Genomic DNA, 19,244 nt, shown 5'->3' on the forward strand with positions numbered 1-19,244 from the left:
TTCCTGAATCTTCCTTTCTAGGCAGGAACTATTTTGACACTCTTTTCCTGTCTCTGGCTAAGTTGGCAGCTTCTTTACTCCCCTTGAAGAACTCACATTGATCAACAACACTATTTTTCCAACGAAGTTTCCCAGCTTGAAATCTTAGAAATTGGCTAAAGCAGTACTTCTTCATATGCTGTCCTCTCCCCCATGACAAGCCACACCTCATAAAGTGCCTTTTGGCCAGTCAGGCCCTCCCACCCCCCCAAAAAACCCAAAACTGATCTTTAGGCTGACCTACCACATCTAAAGTTCTCTGGCCTCCGGGGCAAATGCTGTCACTTTATTCAAAAAGCTGCTTGAGAGATGAAAGTAGTTAAAAGTTATCTCTTTTGCAAGATGTTCTAACTGTATTAAATCAGCCTCTTGCTTGAAAGCAATGGAGTAGGCACGATTACTTCTTGTTGCATCCAGCTTTTTTTGTTTTGTTTTTGTCTTACATAAGTAATACTTTTTTTCTTGTTGTAAAGGTTGTGAAAATTATAGCCAACTGCCCACTCAAGCATACAAAATAAAAGATAAGTTATGGGAAACCAAACATGTACTAAATAAAGCCTGAATACAAACTTTAAACCAGGAGCTAATCATTCAGGAAACCTACAGGTGTTCAGCCTAGAAATTCTACCTGATTTCTAATTGTATGTTGCATAAATTTTTAGCTGAAGAATCCAAACCACAAAAATTGAGTGAAACATGACCTTATTGTTAAGGATTCCACACCCAGTCTTAACTAGAGAACTCCATACCAAACAAAAAGGAAAAATACACAAGACTTCAACAGTCCTCCCCAACCCCAAAGTGGGAAGAAGACAAAAATCACCAACAAAATGACCTGAAAATCCTTTCAGGAATCTTTTACTTTTGTCTAAAAGAGTTACTAACACAGGAATTTTACACAGGAAAAAACGACCACCCATAATATTTTTAAAAAGGTGTTACCAATGTTTGATCAGCAAACCAATATTTAATGGAAATGTACCAAAGCTTGCAGTACTGATCAATAGATGCTTAATGGTTGTCTGTTGAGAACATATTCTGATATGGGAGGGTGGGTTTTGCATTCACATTTACTGTTCTTCACATCACATTAGGCGGGTCATCCTAACTTTGAATATTATTAAACACATGTAAATAGCTAAAGTAATATGTCATGTGAGGCATCTATGTATTTTAAGAAAAGCCCCAAATGATTGAATTATGTGTTGCATAACTTCCCCATTAGTTAAATATAGGATCTGATGAGTCTTTATAAGTAATAATGCTCACTTTTTTAAAACTTCACTTTTATCCTGATCTTCACTTTCTTTCAGTGATGAATTTAAAATTAGTCCTAAATTATCAAATACCCACTTAAAATAAGGTAGTTCTGAGAAAGACTGTGACATTCTGGTAACGTTATAGTGCTAATTTAAGGCAATTTTTAAAAAATTTAATAAGGAACTACTATATGCTTCAAAAAGGCAGACTAAATTTTTTAAAGAGCTTTCTTAAACAGCAGCTATTGAAGCAAACGTTTAGCTCGGTATGTTCCTTTTCCCTGTAACCACACTATATTTCTGTCATGTTGAAGCAGAAAATGTTCATCATTTTGTCAGCTCTGCCTGCAAAGCAGAGAATTACCTTCCCAAGCTCCTGAGATTTATGCTTTTAATTACCTGCTATCTGCTTCACTACCCTCCATACCTAAGAATCAATATAAATAGTCTTATTTATGGGAAAAATGTAAAATGTTTGACAAAAGCAGACTATCATTTTCTAGATTTCCATTTAATGTTATTGATTCTTTGTATCATCAATACCTTTTTTCTTAACAGAATCAGTTGGTTTTTCAAACTTACAAAATTATTCATTTATCTAATAATTTGTACTGCTTAGCAGCAGATGTAAACTTTACAACTAGCTTTCACTTCCCAACCCAGCAATGAGAGTATTATCGCGGTGGTATTTCTTTATTTAATGATCAGCTGCAGAATTCAGTTTGAGTATGACTTTCTCCAAATCCCTTCATCATAAACTCACTTTTTAGTGAGGACCAATTTCCATGGCTTATTTCATTTCTGAATGAGAGGCCAATATTAGCATAGGTGAAACTTAGCAGTCTAGGTACCAGTATTCTTAAAACTCTACGTCTCACATTTATCAGCATCAATTCTTAAAAAAAAAAAAAACCCAACAAATTACACATATATACTTATATGTAACTGTGTGTACACAATTTATACACAACTATATAAATATAAATATAGTATAAATTAATAGACTAAAGGAGCTGCCATCTACCTCAAGGGTTTCAAGAGAAATACAGTAGGTGTGCGTGGGTAGCAGGCAGTGATTGTATATGTATATGTGAGAGGAGGGAAGAGTTAAGTTGATCTGTAGACCTCACATGTGTAGATAATTTGTTGGACATATCTGAGAGTGGTGATGTAAGGAGGGCCAAATATTAGAAGATGACTGTTCAAGGTTTTTCTTGACATGTCAGTTATCAAAGGCAATGTCTGAAAATTCAGGAAATATAGTATAAATTTTTATAAATATTATGTTGGTTAGAGTTACAAATACTATGTTCAATATACTTTAAAAAAAAAATTACCTTCTAGGGGCTTTTCAAGGGAAAAGTGCCTCAGAATTCAAAGCAATGAATCCAGTTATTAACCTAAAAAAGCTTAATAAAGACACTATGTCCATGAGAGAAAGGAAAAATAGTGTATTTGTTGTACTTTTGTGCCCGAGAAAGAAGAAGAGGGGGAAAAGAGAAGAGCTAGAGGAGAGGGAGAAGGGAAGAGAAGATAGAGAACACAGGAAGGAAGAACATGATGGCTTAGTAGAAGAGAACATGTTTTGATAGGGAAAGAAAAACATTGATAACTGGTGAACAGAATTTCTAGAGTTAAAACCAGCGCTAGGCAGCCAATAGCAAAATGCAGAGTCCCGTAGAAGAGTGTGATGGGGTGATAAACAAAAAGCTTGATCCTTCAAAAAACGCAAGCAGGTGCCCTTGCAGCTGAGTGCCTCTTCCGCTTTTGCTGCAAGACAGATCTTCCAAGAAGGCGTCTAAGGGGTTCCTATTTCCCCGCCGCTTTGACCTCCCCGGGGAAGGAACCGCAGCTGCTGTAGGGACTTGCTGCCTCATGGCAGCTGGTGGAGAGATGGAGTTAGGCCTGGGGGCCAAAGGAGATGGAGGGTCATCCAAGAGCCCATGGAAAGGGCATTTATGTGGGACCCAAACTTGTGGCTTTCTCCCTAACCTCATGACTGCTGAGATCCCCGCTGGATGACAGAGAATGCCAGGGCTCCAGCAGAAACAACACTAACGCCTCTTGAGTGGCAGATGGCAGGTGGAGGCAGTTTGTTTATGCAAGACAGAGAATTTTTACCATATTATGTAAACTGCTAAGGAAATCAGGAAGTGGGCATAAGATTAAAACTACACAAAAAGAGATATGGGCAGAAAGGTCCAGGAGTGCATATGAAATAACCTTCTCCAAATGAAAACTGCTAAGATGACAAAGATGCCAAATGCAGAGGGAAGTAGCATTGCGGATGTATCAATTACACACTAATTGCAGTCATATGGGAATTGAGGGTGATTGTTGCATGACTGCACTTTCTGAAATCTCAGAGAGATTTATAGGAAATAGGAGAGTCAGGTCACCTACAGAAATGTTCACACAAACAATTGGTCGCCCTGTCATTTTAACTTCTAAGCAAATCCTTAATTTCCTGTCCATTTGTACTTAATAAGTCTTACGTAAATCAATGAAATGGCATGAGGTCATCTCCTTATGTCTTGAGACATGAGGCAATAGAACACAGCAAAAAGAACAGTGGTCTAAAATGAGAGATAGAGATATTGGATGACCAAAACCCAAAAGAAAGACAAAAACAACACAACAAAATTAAAAACTTAGAGGAACCACAAAGTAAAATTAAAAAAAAAATTGAACTATAAATGATTTGATTTATAATGCTATTCAAAAAGTAATAGTGTAAATTCAAAAAATCAAATGAGTTAGCTCCAAATTAGGGGTCAGCGATTAGGGACCCTGCATCTCATGCTGAATCAATTGTGTTATTAATGCTGAGTATCAAAATTTCAGGGTCAGTTCCTGAACTAGAGTACATAAAACTTCATTAAAAAGATCATTATGTTCTCATTTCGATTTGCCCATGATGCATAAAGGATCCAGTCATATGTTAAAGGTATTTATGATTAACTCTGTTCTGAGATAACAACAATAAAAGAAGATCATCTCTATTTTTAAACATTTAAGAGCACTAAGTTGCCCTGATTTTGTGTAAAAATCTGTTTAAGGATCAGTTTCCTTTATCCTTCTGCCACTATTCTCTAAGAAATTGAAATGAATACAAAAATTAGAAATTATTTGGGATCTGCCAACTCTCAATCTAGCCAAAAAGAGAAACGTCAGCCTCAAAAGTATTTTAAAAGCTTGTGTTAAAAGTTCTAGTTTCTAGTCTTTTTGTATGAAAACTGAAAGTCCAATAATTTTGAGAGTCTTCTTTAAAACTAACTATGAAACAGTATAGAAGACCTATTTCCCTGGCAAGGCTTAACTCTAGAAACATATTATTTCCCAGCTAAAGGGAAAGATTCGGATTTAAGCTTAACAATTTATAGCCATACTAGTGTTGCAGTGCACTCGTTCACTGGAGAAGAAGGGGGCATTCAGGCCCAGGATAATTTCATTCAGTGCTCAGCTGAAACCATGTTAGAAAAAAAAAGGTGGCCAAGAAGAAACTAGGGACACGGGTGCTGCACACATTTGTGCAAATGTCTGGGACTCAGCTGGAAAGACACATTATTCCTGGACTGCAATGCTTGGCCCCTGGCAAAGTTAATGGCGTCAATTTGCAAAGATTCACTTGGGAAATGTTTGTGATTAATGCTTGCTCATTTGCATAACGCTGTATTGTGTAAATAAAGCTGCAGCCTTTTGCTTTCCGACAGTGGAGTTCTACTGAGATGATAAAAGCTGGACAAAGGGGGCTACTGGACACTTAAACTAGGTCACATTGAATTTTAATGCATGAAGTCTGCCCTGGTACAGTTTATATGGGTAATGGAGAATGACAGAATGTAGTCTGTTTACTGAGCAAATCTGCCTTCCAGATTTTTCAATAAACATATTTTCTACACTGAAGAGTGAAGCCAATTCAGTCTCAGGCTGATTTAGAAATGTTATTAAAGAAAATAAGGATGAGCATCTTCTTAATTCTAACATTAAAATGTAAATAGGGTAATTATAAAATAACAAACTCTCCCCCAAATAAAGAATGCTCAGTTTCAGAGCTCAGTTATGCAGATTATAGCACCATTACTAAACACTGAGAACATGTATATGTCACACTTGTGAATTTGCCATCCAGACTTTGTGGCTTTACTGCCCAGAGTCTAAGCATGACTCAGAAATTTAATTTCTTTCTCCATTATCAACAGAGCTTTTGAGTGGTGACAAGGAAGCCAGTGGTCACGTGCTCACGTGTGTACAACTGTCCATGCCCCTGTTAGTAAATACAAAGAAAATTACTGACGTCGAATGAAGCTCAAGTCAAAGGTGAATCTGCTCCTAGAGCAATTCTGGGGTGTAGAAAGAAGACTGGCACATCTCTCCCCAGAAGACTGACAAAAATAAAAAATAAAACTCGTAGTCATTCTTTCTGAGTCTTATCTATTCCACCTGTAAGATGGAAGTGTTTATATCCTGTCCTTCTAAAGAAATACCACAGAAATGATTTTCAGTCATAGAGCTGGAATGGTCCTCCCAAAGATCATGTAGTCCATTTTAGGTTACATTACAGAAGAGGAAACTGAGGCCCACAGTAGTGAAGTGGTTTATCAAAGTTCAAAATTAGGATTTAAATCACATTCAAGGACTCTTAATCCAGTGTTTTACACTGTGCAGCCTTTCTATGTATGGAGTAATGAAATACAGAGCAGAAGACCTGGAATATGTTCTGAGAGGATCTAATAAGGTTAATCCTTGCATGCTTTCATTCACACTGTTTACTAGTAAAAGTTGCTGCTAGACTCTGGAGTCCAGTATGTATAGGGCTTGGCATAAAATAGGAGCACAATAAATGCTAAGAAAATGAGTAAAGTTGTAAGGCAACATAGTATCATTGGAGAGTTGTGGATTTAGAGTCAAGAGACTCAAATTTATGTCCTATATCTGTATTTATTGGCTATGAGAATCTATGTTAACTCCAAAGATAAGAAACAACCTAAGTGTCCACCAATAAGGGACTAGTTAAGTAAACTATGGAACATCTATACATAGACTACTGTATTAGTTTTCTATTGCTGTACTAGCAAATTACCATAAACTCAGTGGCTTAAAACAACACACATTTATTATCTTACAGTTCTGGAATTCGGAAGTCCAACATGGGTTTCACTGGGCTGAAACCAAGGTGTCAGCAGAACTGCATTCTGTTTTGGAGGCTCTAGGGGAAAATCAATTTCCTTGACTTTTCAACTTCTAGAAGCTTTCCACATTCCTTGCCATGTGGCCCCTTCTTACACCTTCAAACCAACAATGACCAGTCTAGTTGCTCTTATATCATATCACTCTAACTTCCTCTTTTGCCTCCCTCTTCTATGTTTAAGGGCCTTTGGGCCCACAGGAAAATCCCAGATAATCTATTTTAAGGTCAGCTGATTAGTGCCCTTAATTCCATTTACTACCTTAATTCCCCTTTGCCATACAAGGTAATATAGTAAAAGAGTCCAGAGATTAGGATGTGAACATCTATGCCTACCACATCTATAAAAAAACAGTGAGGGAGCTTGCTATGTTCTGATAGGGAAAATTCTCTAGGATATATTGTTATGTAGAAACAGTGCAGGGCAAAAAAAAGTGTGAATAGTATGCTACCTTGTATGTAGAAAAGGGAGGAGATTGAGTATATATTCAATCTCAATCTGCATAAACAAACCCAGGAAAGATAGGCAAGAAATATTAAAGTGGTTACAGATAGACAGGGAAAGGCATGGAGGGTGGGAGGATGGGGAATAGGATGGAACAAGATTTTTCAATGTACCTTTTAAAATTAATCTGCTTTTTGGACCACGTAAATATACGTTTTTTTAATTCAAGGGATTTATATTTGCCTCAAAGTCCTTATTATTCACTTGATGGTCAAAACATTTTGCTTTGCAGAGCTTGTCTCTCATAAACCTTGTTACTTTTCTCTTCTTTAACTCTAACAGGCAGATCCTCATTTGTCAGTGGCTTTGTATTAAGCTGTTCTCTAACATGACATTTATAGACTTCATGAAAGTCTGCATCTTTTGCAAGGTTTTTGCAATTTTACTTTGCGATCTCTTTGCGTTGTATTATGAGATGTTTTCAGCATCAGGTATTGCTGCAGTGGGAATGCTAGAACCAAATATGGAGCATGTCTTCTGGTGGGTATTCATTTTGTAAGTGGCCAGTTAAGTAGCGAACATTTTCATTTTATATTCGTAAAGTTACAGAGACGTTAATTTCCCTATGTGACTATATAAATTTGGATAATAAGTGGGCAAAATTGTTAAATATACTTGGATCTATTTCAGTATTTATTATTCTGTCTTTTCTTAAAAAATTCCTTTAATTATTATACCTTAAATCTAGTAGTAATATTATAGTTTAATATATCTAGTAGGTATGTCTCTATGATTAATTAGTCTTCAATTTACAAAATATTTCACGATTCCTATCATATTGCTTTTTTTCTTGTCAGGTTTACTGAGGTATACTTTACATACAGTAAAATTCCTTTTTAGGTATTGAGTTCTATGGGTTTTGAAAAACAAGAACAGTTGTGTAACTACCACAGCATTGAAGATTTTGAATATTTACATCACCCAAAAAAGTTCTTTCATGTCCCTTGGTGATCAATGCCCCAACCCCACCCTCAGACCCTGTTAATTACGGGTCTGATTTCTGTCCCCATAGTATTGTGTTTGGCAAAAGTTTTATAAATGTAACCATACAGTGTATAGTCTTTGTGTCCAACTTATTTCATTTAGCATACTGCCTTTGAGATTCATCCATGTTGTGGGATGTATTGGTACATCATTTCTTTTATTGCTGAGTAGTATTCCATTGTATGGCTATACCACAGTTTGTTTATCCATTCATCAGTTGCTAGACATTAGGATCAATTTCAGTTTGGGGCAATTATGAATAAAGCTACTATAAAAGACACATGCATATGAACATATGTTTTAATTTCTCTTGGATAAATACCTAGAAGTGGGATTGCTGGGTTGTATGGGAAATGTATCTATAACGTTATAAAATTTCTTATAAATAGCTACCAAACTGTTTTCTAAAGGACCTGCACCATTTTGTATTTCCAACAACAATGAATGAGAGTTCCAGTTGCTCCTCACCCTTGCCACTGGGTAATATCAATTTATTTAATTTTCATCATTTTAATAGGTATAGTGGTATCTGATTGTGGTTTGCATTTCTTTAATGGCTAATGATGTTGAGCATTGTTTTACATATTTATCTGTCATTCATATTTCTTCTCTGGTAAAGTGCTTATTCAAATCTTTTGCCCATTTATTATTTATTATTGAGTTGTAAGTTATTTAAATATTCTGCATACAAGGCATGTGTTTTACAAATATTTTCTCCCAGTCTGTAGCTTTTCTTTTCAATTTCTTAACAGTGTGATAGTGTCATTTGAAGGGTAGTTTTTAATTCTGATGAAGTCTAATATATAAGCATTTTTATAATTCATATTTTTGTTTCTTAAGAAACCTTTGCCTAACTCAAGGTCACATAAATTTTCTCCTATGTTTTCTTCTAGAAGTTTTATAGTTTTAGGTTTATAGTTTTATATATATATATGATCTATTTGAAATAATTTTTATATTTTGTGTGAAGTACCAGTCAAGGTTCTTTTTTTAAATTTACAAGTGGATATCCAATTGCACTATTTGTTGCAAAGATTAGCCTTTCTCCATTGAACTGTCTTTGCAAGTTTATTGAAGATCAACTGACCGTATAGGTGCAGGTCTATTCTATTCTATTGATCAATATGTCTACTATTCTTTCACCAGTATTACAGTCTTGATTACTATAGGTTTTATAGTAAGTATTAAAATCAAGAAGCATAAGTTCTCAAACTTTGTTCTCTCCTAAAAAACATTTTGGCTATTATAGGGCTTTTCTTTTCTATGTATATTTAAGACATAGCTTGGCATTTTCCACAAAAAAGCCTTCTAGGATTTTTATCTGGGTTGTGCTGCGTCTATAGATCAATCTGGGGAGAAATGACATCTTAACAATAACGAGACTTTGAATGAATTGGTACTACATATTTCTCAATTTATTTAGGAACATTTTAATTCTTGAATAAGGAATTTGAGAAAGATTTTATCAGGTGCCAAAAAAAGTCATTGGATTTTTGGTTGAAATCGCATTAAATATACTTTTATAAATCATGAAAAGCATATCTCCTCTTTTCCAATGACTATAATTTTCATTATGTTTCCTGTGTAGAATTATCAAAATATCATTTAATGGATATTCAAACAAAGGTATTTATTATTTTAGTATTTCCAAAACTCATGAATCGTATAATATACTCTTGGCAAAATGACTTCTACTGTGAAGTAACTTGGGAAATATCACATACAATATGCAGCCGCCAGATTCAGATTTGCATTGCTCATTGGCTTTACTTGGTCATTGGGTATTATAAATATTCTAATATTATTTATTTTGATTTTATGTTATTTTATTCTACATTTTAAAATCGACTTTCGTAAAATATTGATTTGTACCCTTTTCTTGTTATCATTTTTCTCAACAGGATGGTTATGCTTGTCAGATAAAATAATTTACAAAGCTTTCCCTGTATTTCCATGGTCTGGGAAAATATACATTGCATAATAAATTATTCTCTCAGGTATTTAATATGATTTGGCACACACACATAAAACGTGACACTTGTTATCAAGAGTAATAACAATGGTTTTCTTCAACATTCATTGCATTTTTTTCATATTTTCATTGCATTTTAAACTTTTAAAAATATTTTCTGCTATTCAAGTATTTTTGAAAAGTAAATATAACTGGTGGGATTAAGTGTAAAATGGTATAGGTGAGACTGATTACATAGAGAAATCCTTGATTTTTGACATTAGCCACTCTGTTGTTCAAGTTTCTAATGTTGAATCCAAATCCCCTGAAAATCTAGCACACTGAAATAAGTGGGCCATCAATTGGAGGGGCTGCTAGAGAGTATGTAAATATGAAGAGATGTACATATTCAGAACAATCAGACTTAAGAGCTTGACAGACTACAGAGCGCAATGAAAAGGTGATACTCACATCCGAGTTAAAGCGAAGCTGACAGACATTACAAGAAATAACTTGTTTCTTCTTTGGGGGAATGGACACTCCAAATGTGTGGTTAATGACTGCTTTTTGCACAGGATCCATCTAAAGAGCAAATGATAAAATAGTCAATTTATAACTTCAAAGGATAGATAATAGTGTGCGCAAGTTAAAGCTGTATTATTCCTTAAGGTTTTAACTTTTAGTTCCCAAACAAGGATAATAAAGACTCTCATTCAATAGTAATGTACTTATTTCCAAGAATTAAAAATAAAAACAAAAATATTGGTTTGAAATCATAACACAAAAAAAATCACAGGAGAATCACAACATTTCAAGAAATCTTATATCTATATAAGAAACCTTGAAAAACCTTAAAAGAATCATAGAACAAGAAAACTTAAGATCTAAAGATCAGGGTTAAAATTAACTTGTTAATGTTTTCCCTATGTGAGGTAATAATACTTAAGATGGTCTGAAATGATTTCAATGACGACTGTTACAGATGTATTTAAGTTTCTTAGTTTTTTATTTGTGGCGAAGTCATAAATGACAGGCTTTATCACAGCACAGAAAATGTTGACCTTTATTTTAAAATAATTTATTATTGTTCATGTACTCTAGATATTCTACTGGAAATGCATGTCACTCAAATGCCTATAACAGATTGGTTAATATGCAACCCCTGCTTAAATATTGATCAAGTAAAGTTTTGACGTATAACCTGTGACTTTCTCTCTTTGGTTTGCATTTACCATAAACAGTCAGAGAAATATACAGTGATACCATAGAAAAAGTATGCCACAAAGCCATGAAAGTATTTGGAAAAAGAAAGAACACTATCTGCAGAGCCTATAAAAAGAGAGACACAGCAGTGATTCTCTTGTGTACTCCAGATAATAATCTCCAGCATTAATGTCAGACAACTGGCAGTTCAAAAAACAATGACGAACAAAGCATAACTTATAAACAGATGTAACACGAACAAGGACAGATCCATTGACACCATTGTCTAGGAAATCTCCAGAGGTTAGAATTTAGGACTGGATTAGTTGATGATATTTGGTAGAGAGGGGAAATGAATACTATCCCTGATGAGGCGTATGAATCAACAAAGTGCAAAATCAGCAGTTAGAAAAACTTAAATACATTAGAAAGGAGGGTGGATTACAGAATTATTGAACAGTAAAGTAGCCTTTTTTTTTTTTTTGCTACAAGTTTAAGTGAGATGACAGGACAATGTATTCCCACTATAAAGAAAAGTTATGTGGTTTGGAACGCTTAAAAAAGTCAAAGAGGGGAGTTTTCTGGAGTGATAGAACTATTTTATATCTTGACTGTAGTGGTGGTTACACAAACTTATACATGTGTTGAAATTCACAGAACTATGCACATTCCCAAAAAGTCAATTTTATGTATGATAACTTAAAAAGTGAAAAAGAAAAAACTGTTAAGAGTATTATGTTTAACTACTTTGGGATTGACATATATACACTACTATGTATAAAATAGATAACTAATGAGAACCTACTGTGTAGCACAGGGAACTCTATTCAATGTTCTGTGGTGACTTACATAGGAAGGAAATCCAAAAAAGAGGGGATATATGTATACATATAGCTGATTCACTTTGCTGTACAGCAGAAACTAACCCAACATTGTAAAGCAACTATACTCCAAGAAAAATTTTTTAAAAATTTAACCACTAAATGTAAAGTATTATTACTAGAAAATCTGGGGATTTGTTTTGCTCAAGGTTGTAATTGACTGTATTAAATTTTATTAAATGAGAATTTTAAAAAAAAAACCCTCTATGGGCAAAGAAAATCTCAAAAGATCAGAAAATAAAACCTTAGTTCACTTTCTTACTAACAAGTGCATACACTTAAAGTCTCATCCATTTGCAAAACATGAACCTGTACTTTCTGATCGTTACTAGAGACAGCAAATCAGTTTGGACAGGCTTAAAAATAAAATAGCCTAACTATATTGGCAGGATGGAAAAACTACACTGTTTTGCAAAGTTAAAAAAAAAGAGCATTTTATTGAGATATTTTCTGTTCTCAGGCTCTAAAAATATACCTCTAGTGATGTGTGAACTATATAAGATAAAAGTATATGAATATCCTAATCATATTTTCTGCATGCCACTTTTATTATTTTTGCCGTATCTATATACTATTGTATATGTTATTATTATTCACTTAACATTTTTTCTTTAAAGCAAATTAAAATAGTCTTTTAAAAAACAGCAGCAATATGCATGAAAACATAGTTTTAATGTATATCCTTTCCTATTACTCATTTCAAAAGTATATTGGAAGTTACCATTAAAAATTAAAACTTCCATCATCTAAAATAAATGCACTATCCTAGTTATTCCCATACTGCAATATGGAAACATAGACAAAAATACATCTACAAAAACTTAGGTCCAAATTTTTAGTAAACAAAGATATCTGTTGAGAGCTCCAACACAACCCTTGGATATAAACATTCCCTTCACATTTTTGAAATTGTTAGCTGCCTATATAATTTTTCAAGTAACCCCTGATACAAATTTGTCTACTCAAATCTCACATTTGTACCCTAACAGCCTGAAAGTACTGTTTATGTTCCCAAGGCTGAGCATTCTCTTCCTGAAAGGTGAGTTGTGGCTGAGCACCCCCAATACTAAGGCAGGCAAGTTCCCAGTCATCTGCTCCATGAAAAGCAAACTAAGGAGGTTCCTTCAAGAAACTCTTAACTAGAATCGACTTCTCTACTTTACACATATAATCCTACTTGTCCTCATAAAACACAGTCCTTTTACCCCCTTCCTTGTCACCTGTCATTAACTCCTGCTGCCTTTACATCCTTTGAATGACTTACCACTAATCGTATGAAAATTTTATCTTCCATGTTTCTCACGTGGAACAAATTTTTCTATTTTCCACTTGATTCTCTATTTTGTTATAGGTATTTCAAGAAAAGGTCTACTTTTTTCTAAATCTTGTTTATCTTTCTCTGTTTATCATAGAATCATATAATTATACTTCTTATTCAAATGTCACTTGGGAGGACATGATTTAGTTGAAAGAAGACTTTAAATGGTATAAGAAAGAATGTTCCATTGGCCAATTCATCTGATATCTTGAAACAGACACTGCCCAGCTGATGTTTTGAGTATATGCCATCTGATGCAGTAACTACAAATACCTGGGTCATTTCAGTGGGGTCCATAATTAGCAATAACATAGAAAAGGCTTTCAGATCTTTCTCTTTTTTAAAAGTATAAAGTAGTAAAATCCTGAATTTTTTTCTTGTACCATTCCTAAAATACTCTAAAAATTAGATAAAAATAATAAATATGATGTTAATTTATATTAACTTAAATTTTTTCCTCCACTAATGCAAAATCAGTTTTCTCTAATCATAATGAGATATGTATAACTAAATCAATGGCAAGTCTTTTATTCAATCACCAATTTTCAGGATGAATAAAACAATCAAGATGAATAAAAACATTCTCATAAACCCTAAAATGTGATAAATACATGTGATTCAATTTAGTATAGTCAAAACTATATATCTATACCATAATGATTTCATATGTAGAGTACTCAGCAAAATTATTGGAGGTACTACAATTATACAACAAACTCTTGAAGTTTTAATAAAGATGTTTGAAGTGTTTTTAAACATCTTTATTAAAATGTTTATATCACTTTTAAATGAACAATTGCCTCGTTAAATACTCAGATTAGGTCATACTAGTTCACACTGCACAAGAAAGCTGTCTGTGTATTGAGAAGATTGTTTCCGTGGTAAACAATGCTAAAAAAGCTTTTCTTTAAGGAAAATAAACCCTACCACATAGCTCTAGCTGCCAATATTCCTTACCTGGCAGAATTTATTGGTCCCAAATAAGCCTCTTCTTTTCTAAAAAAGTAAAAGTCAGAAGTAGTCATCTGGAATTTTGAGGCTAGCAAGCACATTCACACAAAATTTTTAAAAATCCATTTTCTTTGCTCATCTCTGATTAAAAAGCCTGAAATGCTTACTAACTAAAAAGCAGCAAGAGTTAACACTTGCCACTTTTGCTAATGAAAGTCATGTAGAAATGAAAACCAAAACCTATTAGTGCAATTAACTGGTAGGTAATAAAAATGAAAGATGGGGTTGTGGCTTTTACCAGGAATTGAGGAGATGACTGGAGGCTACGTATGGACAAATTAACTATTCTATTACAGTACTTATAAAAGGAATTAATGAAGGTGGCCTTATCACACCATCTATTATATTTTCAATATCAAAATAGGAACAAACAGATATCTTGATGTATTCACCAAGTTTATGGAACTACAAATCTGTGTGAGTTTTTTTTAAAAGATCTACTTTCACTGAGTGTTCCAAAAAGTAATTTATATCCGCACAGAGTAAGCAATCATATAAAAACACACGCAGTTGCAAATAAAACCTAGCCACAGGGAAAAGAAACACAGTGCAGCACTTCACTAAAGTCAGGATGAAGACTATGGGAGGGCAGAGAATCTAAGGTAGGGGCTACATGATCAAATGATAGTAGTAGATGACATTTATATTTGAGATAACTTTCCTAGATGGAATTTTAGGCAAAGAAAATAAAATCACAAACCTTTCAACTACCTCAATAATTTTCAAGGGTATGAAGTTCGAATTGTATTCTTGTAAGAGTCTTACAATGACTTCACTACCCATCCAGTGGGGCTGGGTGTGGGAGTAAACCAAGCACCACTCAATTAAAAAGCAAAAAAGACTGCTCAAGAATTATACAAGTCTTTCTTATATGTGGCTGGGTATCCATAATATTCTTAAAGATGAGGACATTTCATCTTAAACTTAGCTATCTGCTTTAACCAACATTCTAAAAAGCATTTGGTCACCACTTATACAATATAGTAGGCAATACTAGCTTTTCTACTAAACAGAAGTAGAAACCAGGTTCTTGACTTTAAAAAGTTAAAGATCAATCATGCAACAAACATTTCTGGAGGCCTAATATGTTTCAGACATTGTCCCAGATTAGATGGGATAGGATGAGTCAAACACAAGAAAGGACATTATTGTAAAAGTTAAAAAGTGAAAAAGGATGGCGATTAAGCAAAACACTGAGGCACGAGAAGGCACATAAAGGTCTGTCCCCTCTTGCCCCACCCCTACTTTGGACTTTTCCCCCCTTTTCTGATTTTCTCACAATTCAAGCATCCAGGATCCTCCCTTTAACAGTGACATCAATGTGTTATCCTCCTGGGGTATTTGCCTTTTAATTCCTTTCTCTAGCTGTGTAATAATAATAATAAACATCTTAATAAGAGCAGCTTAGATTTAGAGCTCTCACCACGTGCCAGGAACTATACTAAGGGATTATCTAGTGTACTCTCCACCATCACATGAGGCAGATACCATTTTTATCCTCCTTTTACAAATGAGGAATCCGAGGCTTTGAGAGGTTTAATAACTTCTCACCCTCAAGTTCGTAGGTCTGAAGCCAGGAGTCAAACTCAGGCGAGAGTCTCTTCCCCAACTCTTCCCTGCTAAGGGACCACCAAGCAGGGATGCTGGGTATCATGTGTGGCACTGCTGTAGGGTGTGAGAAATGGGAAGAAAGGAGGAGTGTTCCTAGAATTTCTGCAGCCTGGAGGGCAGCTGTCTAGTCAAGCTACACATAAGGCCTACTGGTGGCTTGTTTTTTTTATATATATATTTTTTTCTATTTCTATTTTTTAAAAAATTTATTTTTTTTTGGCTGCGTTGGGTCTTCGTTGCTGACCTGGGCTTTCTCTAGTTGCGGCGAGCGGGGGCTACTCTTTGTTGCAGTGCACAGGCTTCTCATTGCGGTGGCTTCTCTTGTTGTGAAGCACAGGCTCTAGGCACGCGGGCTTCAGTAGCTGTGGCACGCAGGCTCAGTAGTTGCGGCACACGGGCTCTAGAGCGCAGGTTCAGTAGTTGTGGTGCACCGGCTTAGTTGCTCCGCGGCATGTGGGATCTTCCCGGGCCAGGGATCGAACCCGTGTTCCCTGCATTGGCAGGCGGATTCTCAACGACTGCGCCACCAGGGAAGCCCCTACTTGGTATTTAAGTAAAAGTTTCCTGGAGAAGTGAGTCTCAGTTTTTCTCTTTCTGACCGACTTATGCCCTTCTTAAGATAAGCCCATTTCTTCTTGGGTTACTTCAGCAAAGCCATAAATAAAAATCGGGGCTGCCCTGTCCTCTTTCCCCGTTGTAACTGTTGGGCTAGCACACAGAAAAAAAAGAAAGTTCCAGGAACACTTAGAGATTACACGTAGCAGGTGATGGTCATCATTTGCACCTGTCCTTGATTTCTGCAAAGCAGATCTCAGCTACTAAATCCCTGTGACTTAGGGCTTTCTGGAAGTTTGGCAAAGCATCAGTTTTTTTAAACTGCAATATTATCAAATTACAGTAGTACAAAAAGAATGACTATTTTTTCATCCCTTCCTTTTTCATTGTTGGACTTATGGAAAAGAATGGGACAATAGGGTCTCATTAGAACTTCAAATATTCATGAAGTGACACTTTTAAACGTGATAGCTTATGTCACTGAAGGGCAATATTTCTCTGAAGTTACTTCAAAAAAGGTTTTGCCTTTTATATTTAAATACTCTGACCACATGCCTTTATTATTACTGTTTTACTTGTTTCAAATCCTTGAAAACTTAAATAGAAACAAAGCAGACACAACTGTTGCAAGACAAATTCCTCTTCTCAAAGATCAGGAAATACAAACAACTGCATATTGTTGGCAATGTTAGTTCAACCACACAACTCTGTACTGTTTTGGATTTCAAATCAGAAGTCTCAATAAAAATAAACCACATGAAACGTTACACTGGAACTGCATGCTACTGTGAGACCTGCCTTTTTGCATCTGGAATATGTAAAAGTTGAGATTTGCCATCCTGCCACTGCTTTTCCTTCCCAGAGCATCCTGACAGGGGTCCATCAGAATGCCATCACTGTCACTGAAAGGAAGACAAGTGACATGCCACGTCCTCCACAGACTGTTGATTCAATCAAGTGCCATATTTAGCTCTTTGCTAAAACCACACATTGGCTGTGACTTGCAAACAAAATCAGCTGTGCCCCTGTACCACAGGGATACCATTACTACACCAGAAAGTTAACCAGAATTGGCATAAAGGCTAAAATAACATGCACTTAAGAAAATAATAGGTCACATTGATCTAAGCCTCAGATCCAATAAAGCTATTATTATTATTATTATTACTACTATTTTATCAAAATATTGTAGACCTTTACATATTTTGAGGCTGGTTGACAATTAGAAGGATCTGATTGCTGCAGAAATTAAGTGGGATCCCAGGACCCCTTTCCAGAGCCTCCCTCGTACTGGTCAAAAATCCCTGTGGAAAATATAAGTGGAGTCTGCCCAGAGATTGGAAGCAACCAAGCAGAGTAGAGCATAGATTAGAATTTCATTTTTTTCTTTTCTTTCCTTTCTTTTTTTCCCTTAAAATTAACTTAGAAAGTTTGATACCTTTCACTCAAATTCCATATTGCCAGGCCTTCTTTGAAAAGCTCTGGGATTCATCAAGTAAGCGTTATATATTCCACTGACAAAAAGAATGACTAGAATAAGGAAAAAACACCCTGGGATCTATTTTGAAGATCTATTTTGAAAGGAAACTAAACTGCATTTTCCAGTAGTTTTTTGGGAGAAATTCCACCTTGGTTTCATTTCTAGAAGAATAAAAAAGAAACATATACAGAATGTTAGAGATGTGTGTTTCTGCCATAAAATAATGTCTTCTTTCTAGAGCACTCTGACAATAAAAAGTGCAACCTTTTTAGAGATTATTTCATATCAACTTAGTTCTGTCCTTGGGAATTTTTGCTCCTTTCCAACACAGCACACTTTTATAAATGTATAATTTTCAATTTGCACAAACACTGTATTTTATTGAAAATTGATTCATTTAACAATAGTTTATTAAATGGCTATCATGCACTGTTTTGGGAGCTGGACATACAGTAGAGAACAAGTCTTCAAAAATACAACATTCTAGCTGGGGAGACCTATATAGGTAGCCCCTGCTTTTTGAAAGTCTGCTTTATGCCACTCGGTTTTACGAAAGACCTACATTAGTACCTGTTTTCACTAACTGAAAGAAATCCCAAGAGAATTTTTGCTTTTATGAAAAAAGTTGAAAAATGAAAATAGCGTTCAGCATTTCTTTTGTGCAAACCTTTATAGAGGCAGTGCGCATCTCAAGCAGTGACAGTGGCACCACCAAGCTCCTTCCCCGGAAACTACACTGAGCATCTCAGGATCAAGCCGCCATAGCTTTGAACTGTGTCTGTGAGCATCTATTCTTTATCTGGATTTATTTTGTGCATCCATTAGCAAGATGTATCCTAAACTAATTGCTTCTTCACTTCACAACATTTCGACTCAGGAAAGATGTCATAGGAATTCTCCATTTTGGGATAGTGGGGGAAACCTGTATATCTAAAGTTATAAATAAGGTATTTCCAGAGTGTTTTAAGTACTATGAAAAAAATAAAACAGGAGAATGGGAAAGAAACACAATTTTACCACGGATAATTCCTAAAAACATTTTCGTTGTCTTGACACAACTTTGATTCTGATACTTTCACATGTAAAACCGTACCAAGTATGTAAAGATAAGGACATTATCCCATGATTTAGAGAGTTGATACAGAATTCGGAATCATATCACTGGTAAAAACTGTAAAGGGCATGCTGTTCGGCTTTCAAAGCCGCCTATGAGACTCCACAGAGGATTTTCTTCAACTACCACGTCCCAAGACAACAAC

The 19,244-nt window shown here is 35.1% G+C and overlaps 1 protein-coding gene across 4 annotated transcripts in view; it reads right to left on the minus strand.

Moving 5' to 3' along the window:
* The window catches only part of ZNF385B (zinc finger protein 385B), a 322,915-nt gene that overhangs the window by 47,487 nt on the left and 256,184 nt on the right, over positions 1-19,244 (minus strand). For 3 of the 4 annotated variants that reach the window (XM_061202715.1, XM_061202707.1, XM_061202724.1), the window contains exons 3-4: positions 14,286-14,324; positions 10,398-10,508 (exon numbers count right to left, since the gene is read on the minus strand). In XM_061202715.1, the coding sequence (XP_061058698.1) occupies positions 10,398-10,508; positions 14,286-14,324 (150 nt within the window). The remainder of the gene's footprint in view (positions 1-10,397; positions 10,509-14,285; positions 14,325-19,244) is intronic. The other variant, XM_061202700.1, reaches the window with a different exon arrangement.

The sequence above is a fragment of the Eubalaena glacialis genome, chromosome 1, assembly GCF_028564815.1.
Source record: "Eubalaena glacialis isolate mEubGla1 chromosome 1, mEubGla1.1.hap2.+ XY, whole genome shotgun sequence".
Lineage (NCBI taxonomy): Eukaryota > Metazoa > Chordata > Mammalia > Artiodactyla > Balaenidae > Eubalaena > Eubalaena glacialis.